The sequence below is a fragment of the Pezoporus wallicus genome, unplaced genomic scaffold (assembly GCF_028554395.1).
Source record: "Pezoporus wallicus isolate ANWC-B61680 ecotype Strahan unplaced genomic scaffold, APGP_CSIRO_Pwel_v1 contig_6644, whole genome shotgun sequence".
NCBI classification, from domain to species: Eukaryota; Metazoa; Chordata; class Aves; order Psittaciformes; family Psittacidae; genus Pezoporus; species Pezoporus wallicus.
This window is the reverse complement of record NW_026637098.1, coordinates 134468-145318: the sequence shown is the minus strand read 5'-3', so window position 1 is coordinate 145318 and position 10851 is coordinate 134468. Positions and strand designations below refer to the sequence as shown.

General features: G+C 51.4%; 1 protein-coding gene across 1 annotated transcript; it reads right to left on the bottom strand.

Moving 5' to 3' along the window:
* Nucleotides 1-3072: 3072 nt before the first annotated feature.
* Nucleotides 3073-9170, bottom strand: PANK2 (pantothenate kinase 2). The gene is made up of 6 exons (XM_057403213.1): nt 9043-9170; nt 7332-7585; nt 6345-6521; nt 5931-6054; nt 4869-4994; nt 3073-3300 (listed from the first exon to the last, which is right to left on the bottom strand). The coding sequence occupies exons 2-6, from the start codon at nt 7583-7585 to the stop codon at nt 3250-3252; spliced, it is 732 nt and encodes a 243-aa protein (XP_057259196.1). The 5' UTR covers nt 9043-9170; the 3' UTR covers nt 3073-3249.
* Nucleotides 9171-10851: the final 1681 nt, after the last annotated feature.

Below are 10851 nucleotides of genomic sequence, written 5' to 3'. Positions count from 1 at the left end.
CGAGCCTCCTGTGGCAACGGGATGTCCCCCTCCGACAGAGAGGCCTGGCTAATGCCAACCTCCTACACGCCATGGGATTGGAGATCAGCTCCCAGCTGTCATCCGATGGGAATTCCAGGGGTTCCGGCTGGTTCACTTCCCAGCCCTGCACCCATCCATGGCACCCAGACACACTTGGGGACCTCAGAGCATCTCAGCCGCTCTCCTCTGCACAGGGTTACCTTTGCCGTTGCGATTCCGATGTAGATGGGATCTCGGCATTTCAGGCACCCTGATCCCGGGATTCGGAGCCACCTCGGCACCCTCTGCCCCTCCAAAAGGGCTTATCCGGGCTGGAGGAGCCGGTGTCACCCATGGAAGATGCCATCAGCCCCTCCTCGGCACAATGGGCTACCTCACCCTGCGATGGGCACTGTCCTGCTCTGATCCATGGAACCATGGGAAGGGCAGCAAATCCCATCCTTGGGATTCATCCATCCCGTTCCACTGGGTCTGGGTGAGCGACACGGGATGTGGGAGTGGTTTCCTTGCCAAAACCCCCCAAATCCAACCCAATTTGGGGGTGGCGACCACCTCACGGGCTGTATTTGGGCACGGCAGCTCCCACCTCCACAGCTCTTCTTCTTGGAGGGGAGGGGGGCATCTCAGTATTCCCAGGCACGGGGCTGGGATTAAATCCCCTGGGATTCCCCCCGCCTGTTTATGGAGCGTTGGAGCCTCATAGACGTGTTTGTACACTATGGATTCTGCAGCAGAATATTTCTGTCTCTGGTTTTGTTGGTGGGGTTTTTTTTGTAAGCTCTATTTTTGTATATTTAAGGCTATTTTCAACTCCCAACTGAGGCGATTTTTGCTATTCCCGCTCTTGGGAAGGGAAGGAAGGGGGAAAAAAAAAACCCTGGAAAAGGCCAATGGTTTGCATGGGAGTTGACTTGGAATGTAAATAAAAAGCAGGTTTTGGAAGCGGGGGTGTGTTTGCAGGGGGAGCTGCCCATGGGATACCCATGGACATCCCTCCGTGCTCAGCCCTATGGCACCAATGGATGTGCCACCCCACTTGGGACTTCCTGCAGGGAAAGGGCCTCAAAACTGGGCTGGTTTGGGGAAGGGGAGGGGGGTTCCCCTTTGTCTGTTTCCCAGCTGGATGAGGGAATTCCCAATGGTTCCTGGCCCCACGTGCACTGGAATTCCCTGGCCCAGGGGGGTTTTGGAGGTTGTCCCACTCAGGAAGAGGTTCCTTCTCTGACCAACCTGACACAGCCTGGCTGTGGCCAGTGAGGGCTGGCTAATGCCAACCTCCCACCAGTCAGGGGATTGGAGATAGGCTCCCAGGCTCCATCCTATGGGAATGCCAGCGATCCCAGCTCCAAATCCCATCTCAACTCCCCCTGCTCTTCATCAGCTGGAAAATGAGTGGAAAAAAACCCTTTTCCTCCTCTTCAAACCCCATCTGGGTGCTCAGCTGTGGCCACCAGCACAAGGCTGATGTGGAGGCACTGGAGCTCCCATTGTCTGTCCCGTTTCCTCTCCCTGCCCAGCGCAGGGGGCTGCTGCCCTCTAGTGCTGCCTGGGGCAGCTCCACATGGAGGAGTCCTGTGGCACCTTCTCCATAAGGAAGCCCAGCGGGACCGACCTGCTCCACTCTGAGGCTGCTTCTGGAAGCTCCACACAGTCGAGGCCATGAGGAGCTCGTAGGGGAAGCTTCTGGCTGCTGGGACAAAGCAGCAGAGGGAGGGTCTGACCCAGCCATGGCCGGATGGAGCACCAACATCATGGAATCAGGAACAGGTTTGGGTTAGAAGTGGCCGTAAAGCTCATCCAGTTCCAAGCCCCTGCCATGGGCAGGGGCACCTTCCACTAGGGCAGGTTGCTCCAAGCCCCATCCAACCTGGGTAAGAGCAGCTCCAGTGCCTAAAGGGGCTGCAGGAAAGCTGGAGAGGGGCTTGGGACAAGGGATGTAGGGACAGGCCAAGGGGAATGGCTTGAACCTGCCAGAGGGGAGACTGAGATGAGCTCTTAGGCAGAAGCTCTTCCCTGGGAGGGTGCTGAGGCGCTGGCACAGGGTGCCCAGAGAAGCTGTGGCTGCCCCATCCCTGGCAGTGTTCAAGGCTGGCTTGGATGGGTCTTGCAGCAACCTGCTCTAGTGGATGATACTGAGGTCCCTTCCAAACCATTCCATGATTCTATGATCCCAAGCCTGGGAAGAATTCCTGGCAGCAAGGTTGGATCACAGATTACAGACCGTGCACAGGCCGCTTTGCTCATTTAAGCTGCTCTCCACTCTCAGCATCACAGTTGTTCCAAGAGCCTTTATTCAGTACGATCCGCATCCCGAGGTGTGAGATCCTCAGGGATCTTGCACTCAGCTCCGTGTTGCAGGCTGCGGGCACAGAGGGAGCAGAGCAGTGCAGCATGTGTATGGGAAGCAGAGAGGATTCCCCCCCGAAGCTACAACACTGCAGCAATCCGTACAGGTAAAAGGGAGATTCCCGAGCCGATCCCAAGTGTCCAAGTGAAAACCAGGAGCTCTTTGGTATAGTTCTATGCAGCAGAGTTGTACAACAGAGCAAGGATATAAACCAAGCAAACACACAACATCAAACCCCACTGTTTCAACCTCATGTTCGATTTAGCAACGTCCAGGTCAGAGGTTGAGACCTTCCAGCACATCCCAAAGGGCGCTGTGGTCTGTATGGAAGCGTTGGAGGGTAAAATGGGAATGAACCTGTGACACAGGATTCCTGCCTCACCTTTGGTCTCCAGTGTCCAGGTAAGAAAGGGTTGTAACAGGACTGAAGCCCCTGTGGAGAGCACAGCAGCGTTCCAACAGTTCAGAGGACAGAGATTCCAGCCGTATGGATTTGGGATGCGGGGCTCTGTCCCCTGGACACACAACGTACCAAGGACAAGACACCTTTCATGTGGAGGACACAGAATGCTGCAGGCTGAGCTCTGGGAGCATGAACCCAGCATATGCTTCACTCACAGGGATCCTGATGGATTCCTGCTGTTCCATCCCACAAAACACAGAGGCTACATGGAAAGGGGGATGTGATGTGAGTGCTAAAGGTCAACCACCACACTCAGCAGTGTGGCTGCACGTCCTCCTCCTGAACCAACCTGCTTGTCGCTGAGGATGGGGTTCACACAGACACCAACACAAGAGTCCTTCCCTTTGCTTCCAATGAAATGGGGTGACCCAGGAAGCGCCCCGACTTCATAGATCCAATGTCAGGAATCTGCGCAGAGTCAAGGGGAATCCAGGAGCTCCAGCAGAGCCCCGACTGCACCAAAATAACCCTGAGGAGCAGAGAGGACAAGCCATGAGAGACTCAGATGTGGGCAGACCCTGATGCAAGGACAGTGTGACACAAAGGGTGTGATTGTAACAGCTTATAAAGGATAGTGGAAAGAAAGAACTTGGGTTGGGTTTGGGCTTGGTACCAGGGGGATACAAGGGTGGCTTCCGTGAGAAGCTGCCAGAAGCTTCACTAATGTCTTATGGAGCCAATGCAGCTGGATCCAAGGCAGACCCACTGCTGGCCAAGGCTGAGCCCGTCAATTATGGTGGCAGCTCCTCCGGGATAAGGGATTTGAGAAGGAAAAATGCCCTGTGCAGCTGTAGCTGGAGAGAGGAGAACATGCAGAGGAGCAGCCCTGCAGAGCCCAAGGGCAGTGCAGAAGGAGGCAGGAGGTGCTCCAGGCACCAGAGCAGAGATTCCCTTTGCAGCCTGTGGTGCAGCCCATGGGGAAGCATCATGCTGGGACCCTGCCTGCAGCCCCATGCCAGAGCCCAAAGGAGGATGTGATCCCATGGGAAGCTCACGCTGTGGCCCCATGCAAAGAGGAGCCCACACTGGAGCAGGTTTGCTGGCAGGGACTTGTGACCCTGCAGAGGATCCACGCTGTTCCTGAAGGGCTGCACCCCATGGGAGGGACCCATGCAGGAGCAGTTCATGAAGAACTGCAGCCCATTGGACACCCATTGGAGACGTCCCTGGAAGACCGTGTCCTGTGGGAGGGTCTCCATGCTGGAGCAGAGGAGGAGTGCGAGGATCCTCCCCTGAGGAGGAAGGAGCAGCACAGACAGGGTGTGATGAACTGACCACAACCCCATTCCCTGTCCCCCTGCACCACTGCGGGGAGGAGGTGGAGAACTGGGGAGTGAAGTTGAGCCCAGGAAGAAGGGGAGGAGGGGGAAGTGTTAAGGTTTGGGTTGATTTCTTGTTACCCTCCTCTGATTTGATTGGGAACAAACTCATTTCCCCAGTTGCAGTCTGTTTGCCCATGATGGTAACTGGTGAGTGAGCTCTCCCTGCCCTTATTTAGACCCAGGAGCCTTTAGTTGTATGTTCTCTCTCCTCTCCCCATCCAGCTGAGGAGAGCAGTGACAGTGATTCTGAGGAGCTTCTGCTGTCCAGCCAGGGTCAATTCACCACAGAGCTACAAGAGGGTGCATTAGAAAACAGACTGTAACTATCATTGCTGCAGTGGAACGCAGAGCTGCACGCAATCCTCCTGCTGTCACAGAGAATCACAGCATGGTTTGGGTTGGGAAGGACCTTGACATCATTCAGTTCCAACCCCCTGCTATGGGCAGGGACACATCATGGTCTTAAAGTTCACAAGTGAGATGCAATCGGTAGTAAATAGCTACTGAAACAATACCTGTGATTCTTCTGACCCTGCACTGGCACTGCACTCAGAACCCACTGCACAATGTGTATGCACACGTACAGGCTGCGGTAACACAGCAGTAGGAACTACTGCACAACGTGGATCAACACGTACAGACTCCACGTGGCTCTTCCCAGAGCGTGTAAAGGATGTGCATTTTGCCCCAAGAGAGATGTAAAGGGTGATTTCACCTCATGCTCCAAGAAGAGTGCTTTCAACTGTCCCTTCGACCAGTAATCCAAAGCATAGGCCAGGAGCCTCATGGAGATGGTATTGATCCGAAGGAAGTTGCCGACAAACACCACTCGATTGATGTTCTGCAAGTAGGAAGGAAACAGCAGGAACATTAAGGGTAAATCTCACTTTCTGCTTGTCATGATGAAACCCCCACCTTAGAGTAAGAATAAAGTTACACTTATAGTGCCTTTGAAACACCATATGCAGAGGAGAGGGGGAAAATCCCCTTCTTGACCTGCTGCTCGTGCTCTGGGGGTGCAGCCTTCTATGGATGTTCCTTCCATCCCACATTTCCTAACACCTCCCCCTAACTACTCAGCATCCTCTCTGCACTCAGCTGCCTACTTGAAAGTGAGGACTCAGCAGATGTATTGTGAGCAAGGCTAGTATCTTGCCTGGTGCCTGCAGTAAATGAAGGTAACAGCAACAGGAGTCAGGAGGATGCTTCCCCCCGTTAGCTCATCCCATCGGAACAGGCTCCAAATGGAGTGGAGAGCATGTCTCTGCTCTTTCATAGCCCTGTACAATGCTGCTTGACATGAATGCAACAAGGCAGCACTGTAAAGAAGCTGAAAGCACAAAGATACAGGAACGGCTGTGGAAGCGGTGGGGCCTGGCCAGGAAATCGAGAGGAACTGGTGGAAACAACACAGGAAAGATACCCAGCCTCTACATCCCTCCGTCCCACCTCTCCTTCCCTCAGCATTCCCAAGAGCCGTGATTCATCACACACCTACTGTTCCTCAAACCACCCCAGGGAAGATGTTAAACTCCTGAGCAAGCAGAGGCCCTCAGGAGATCACAGATTCATTCACAGCACAAAGATCTGCCTCAAAACACACAAAAGGAAGGACTGGAGAATTCAAAGAGAGTGGATTACAACTTCCTAAACATCCAAAGAGATGAGTATGAACACGCCATCTGCAGAAGCCAATGCAGGGAAAGAGATTCCATGTGACAGGACCACACCAGGCATGCTTTAGATGGGAAGCAATGACACAGGTTCCCCCCAGTACCTCATTCAGGGCACACATCCGGGCTATGGAGCCGATGTTGTTCGTGATGGTTATTAGAGTAGCCTTGGCCAGGTCCTCTTTGCTGACAGAGTCTCGCTTCTCCTTGCTCATCATGTTTCCAAAGCTGGAAAGACAGGTTTGGGGTTAAAGGTCCATCTGCATCAGAACTGCAGGAGAAAACAGGAACTCCTCATTTAACCAAAGTGATTCACCTTGAAGTATTTATATGTGTCCCCTATATATATATATATGCCCCATCCCTCGCAGTGTTCAAGGCCAGGTTGGACACAGGGGCTTGGAGCAAGCTGCTCCAGTGGAAGGCGTCCCTGCCCGTGGCAGGGGGCTGGAGCTGGGTGAGTTTTAAGCTCCCTTCCTTGCAGGATCTCCAGTGCAGGTGACACTGTCGGTCCTTACCTGGATGCCACAGCCCAGCCTGGCAACCCGAACCGCTCGTAGTCTCCTCCGTAGATGTCCCGCACCAGTTTGTCCACTTTGGTGCTGTCCCCACGGGATGCCATCTCAAGGGCCTCTTCAAAGGTGGAGCAACCAGTCAGAAGGCAGCAGAGACCAAAAAAGGTTCCTCCTCCAAGGCTGCAAGGTAAAGCAAAATGACTGTGACCCACCTTGCTTCTAAAGAGACGGAGCAGGGAAATGGCTCATTCCACTGAAGACTGAGATGAGCTCTTAGGCAGAAGCTCTTCCCTGTGAGGGTGCTGAGGCGCTGGCACAGGGTGCCCAGAGAAGCCGTGGCTGCCCCATCCCTGGCAGTGTTCAAGGCCAGGTTGGACACAGGGGCTTGGAGCAAGCTGCTCTAGTGGAAGGGGTCCCTGCCCGTGGCAGGGGTTGGAGCTGGAGGAGCTTTAAGCTCCCTTCCAACCCAAACCAGGCTGGGATTCTGTGAAATATCAGTCCTGAGATGTACCTGGAGTGCCAGGGCACAGCTACCCAAAACTAAGGGGAAAAACGATGTCCTGTCTTCAAGAAGGGCAAGTGCAGCAGCCCAGCGACTGCCTGGGGAATTCCTGCTGTGCCGGTGTCCCTGCCAGCAAACTATACCTTATTTTGGAAGCCAGGATGCAAATCTCTACTGCCAGGATCAAAGCTAACAGTTGTCAACAGGATTACTGTGAGGATATTTGTGATAATCCCAAACTATGATGGCAAATAAACCACTTGAATTCCTGCACCAGGGCAAAACCAGGTTCTAAAGAGACTGGCTGCAGTTCAGAGACCAAACCGTGGAATCCAGATTCTCTGATCCAGAGATAAGGGACTGCAGTAAAAGCAAGAGCTGGGTCATTCAACTCACCACCTTTATGGTCCCTAAAAGTGTCATTTACAATGCACAAACACATTCCAAACCCCAAAATCAAACTCAATTTCTTCTCTTCCAGCACTCACCTGGTGCCTGTCACCCGCTTGTAGTTGTCTTTTGAATACACAGCCAAAATGCTGACCCCTGAGCCAATGTTCACCAGCAGGAGAGGATATGGGTTCTCCAGGTTGAATGGGAGCTTCTGACATCTCTCAGCATCCGTTGGGTTTTCAAAATAGTAACACTCTGAGTGCCCATTGAAGCCAACGGAATCAATGTACAGAACTCCTTTAATAAGGCAATCGAGTTCATCCAGTTTGCAAAGCTGAAGGTCACCCATCTGGCAGGGAGAAAGAAAGGAGAAGGTTGAGGAATGCAGCCAGGGATCTCAAGTGTTTATGCTCAGGGCTAGAGAAGTGCCTTCACTGCCAGCTAAATGCAGTCATCTCCATGCAGGGGCTTGGATCACGGCAGGGCTCCATATTTCTCCGTGCACATGGGCTGCAAACTGCCCCTGAAGTGTGCAGATGGGGCAGAGAGGGGATACAAAGAGCTGGATGCACTGATGGGCACTGAGAGAATCCCAGCAACTTCCATGGGCCTGATGTAGGCTGAGGCAGTAGCATGAAAAACAAGGAAAAATGAGAAGGGACAGAAGTGTTTCACCAAAATAATCCCCCAAATCCATCCCTAAAACCACCAAAACAGGGATTTATGAATCACTTTCCCCTCATGTCACTGCCTCCACTGCACAAAAGCCTCTGAATTTGGTGCAGTTTGTCAAGCCCTGGTTAAAGAGAGGCATTATCACCAGTTTTTCACCTCTGAACAAGAGTCAAACTTACAATGAAGCCACATGACGACATCAAACCCCAACTATTAACCTCCTCTCAGTCAGTTCACCACCACATCGGACTGAACCTCTATAGCTCACTCACATGCGTGTTAGAAACGAAACCACAGGAACAGGAACAATAAACCTCACATTAAGCATGTGAAAGACAGCAGTAAGGAAATACCCCATAAGACTGAGATCAGCATATCATATTATATTCATAATTCAGGTTGGAGATAAGGCAGAAGCTCTTCCCTGGGAGGGTGCTGAGGTGCTGGCACAGGGTGCCCAGAGAAGCTGTGGCTGCCCCATCCCTGGCAGTGTTCAAGGCCAGGTTGGACACAGGGGCTTGGAGCAAGCTGCTCTAGTGGAAGGGGTCCCTGCCTGTGGCAGGGGTTGGAGCTGGATTTAAGCTTTAAGGTCCCTTCCAACCCAAACCATTCCATGATTTTACAAGAGAGGGAACAGCTTGTAAGAGCTATTACTATGGAAGTCAGGGAGTAATTTTAGAGGAATGTTACATGCACTTGTAGGGTAGAAATGATCCTCATTTGGAGATGCAAACTCGACTCCACCTGCTGTTTCCTGCCCCAAGTTTCAGTTGGGTTAAGCACACACTTCCAAAGCTAAGACTCAGAGCACCTGCAGAGAAAGCTTTCTAGTTTTAAGCTTTAAACCAGACTTCACTCCCAGATCCTTAACCGTATAGAAGCCAAAAATGCCTACTGTGAGAAAGTCCTGCTCAAATTTGTACGCTCCACCTCCCGTGGCACATAAGGTAGTATGGAGGCTTGAGAAGTGCTTTTCGCTTCCCATTTGGATAAAAGCAGGCATGTCATGAGTAGGAAAGCGTATAAAGTGCAGATTGCCTTTACGTCCACACAGGGTAAGGTCCTTTAGTTCCAAGTGCACATCCCGGATGCCTGTGGATCCATAAGCTACGTTTGATGTCAGGTATTTACGGATGCTTTTGAGGTTTTCCACTTCTTCTTCTTCCTCTTCAGCTGTGATGTCCTTTGGTTCAAAATACACGAGCTTGACCAAGGTGCCTCCGATATCCAAACCAAACCATGGGAACGCTACAGAGAGGAGACAAAAAAGAACCAAGTTATAAACTGAATCATCAGCAAAAGAGTTCTAAACTGAATGACTCCATGCAGCTCCCTCGGGGCTGCAGTAACCTGTTTGAGCTATTAAATTGGGAAATGAAGGGAGAATCATTACCAGCCTGGTCTGTCCTTGGCTGAGACTCCTCTCTCAATGGGGACAACTCCTGTTCTGAGATACCTCGTGTTTGGAAGCGCCAATTGCATCGATAGGCAATGCTCAAAGTACACCCAGCACTGAAGATACACCCAGCACAGATACACCCACTAGATACTGCTGTAAATGTAATCCCCAGCTATTGCTTTTATAAAGTCCTGATCCAGAGGCAGAGCCAAGGATAATACCAGCACTTTTACATCAAAGGGATGTTACACACGTTAACGAATTACAGCCCATAAGTGAGGTACGTGGTACCTCACATTACAGCACGTAACTGAGGCAGGCAAGTCATCTAAGATGCCTCGGGGAGGCAAAAGGAAATGTCTAATTGGATTATTTTATTAGGCAAATTCCTCCCCTGGTTAAAAGCATGCATCAGGGTCAGGCTCAGCACCATTTACAGCTGTGGGAGATAGAGAGCTGCATGGAAAAGATCAAGAGAAAGCCCTGATCAGATGGAATCTGTGATTAGAGATGAAAAGTGGAACAGATTAATATTAGTATTAATGAGTTAAGGGTAGACCAGAGCTAATGAGAGAGACAGAGCAATGAGAAAATGTAGCCACACGTTAAGGCAGCGGGATGAAACCCTTGAGGGGTTTTCCAGAAGGAAAAAGGGAATGTTTAGAATGTAAACCTGTTACTAATTGTTCCTCTGGGATAGGTTTGAGTACAATTCTTACATCACAGTATTTAGTGTAATTCTTATAGGCCAAGCTGGATGGGGCTTGGAGCAACCCCATCTAGCGTGAGGCATCCCTGCCCATGGCCGGGGGTAAGGCCCTTTCCAGCCCAAACCATTCCATGATTCTATGACAGACAGGCATGGTAACATGCTACCGTTAGCTCTGCAATATACGTTTGCTTATCTACAGACAGCAGTGGGCCACACAAAGAAGTCCTCATCCCTCCCACCATTTCGAAGCAGGAATCCCTCTGGTTAAGCTCAAGGATGCAGCAGCCACCCCCAAACTGCAAGAGCATGTTCCTTGTCCCCTTCCATGCAAGCAGTAAGACAGGAATACCCACATACCCAGAGGCAGCGCTTAAAAAAGCAGAAGAGCAAAGAAAACAGCTCAGAGGCAGGAGGGGAACTCGATCCCAAAGCAAATGGTCTTTGAATAGGCACAAACCCTGCAGGTAAGAACACGTCTGAAGTGAATGCAGCCTCTCCTCAGCGGGTTAACTCGGTTGCTGTGCAGAGCACAGGTGGAACTTGCCTTTTCAGAGCATCACAGCTCCCCAGAGCTGCTGGAACCATCCAGCACTTACTCAGGGTATTTATAAACCACTGGGTTATTATTATATAGATTTACAGAGGGGCCACCCCCAGCCATTACCAAACAAAATGTTGAAAGAAGATGCAAACTATTTTTGGAGGCACATCTAAACCCCCATCACTCTCTAACTCTGATGCATTTACTTCAAACAAGAACAGGCATAAAAATAACTTGCAATGAATGAGAGAGACGAATCTGAATCGCAGGCCAATGGAGAAAGCAAGC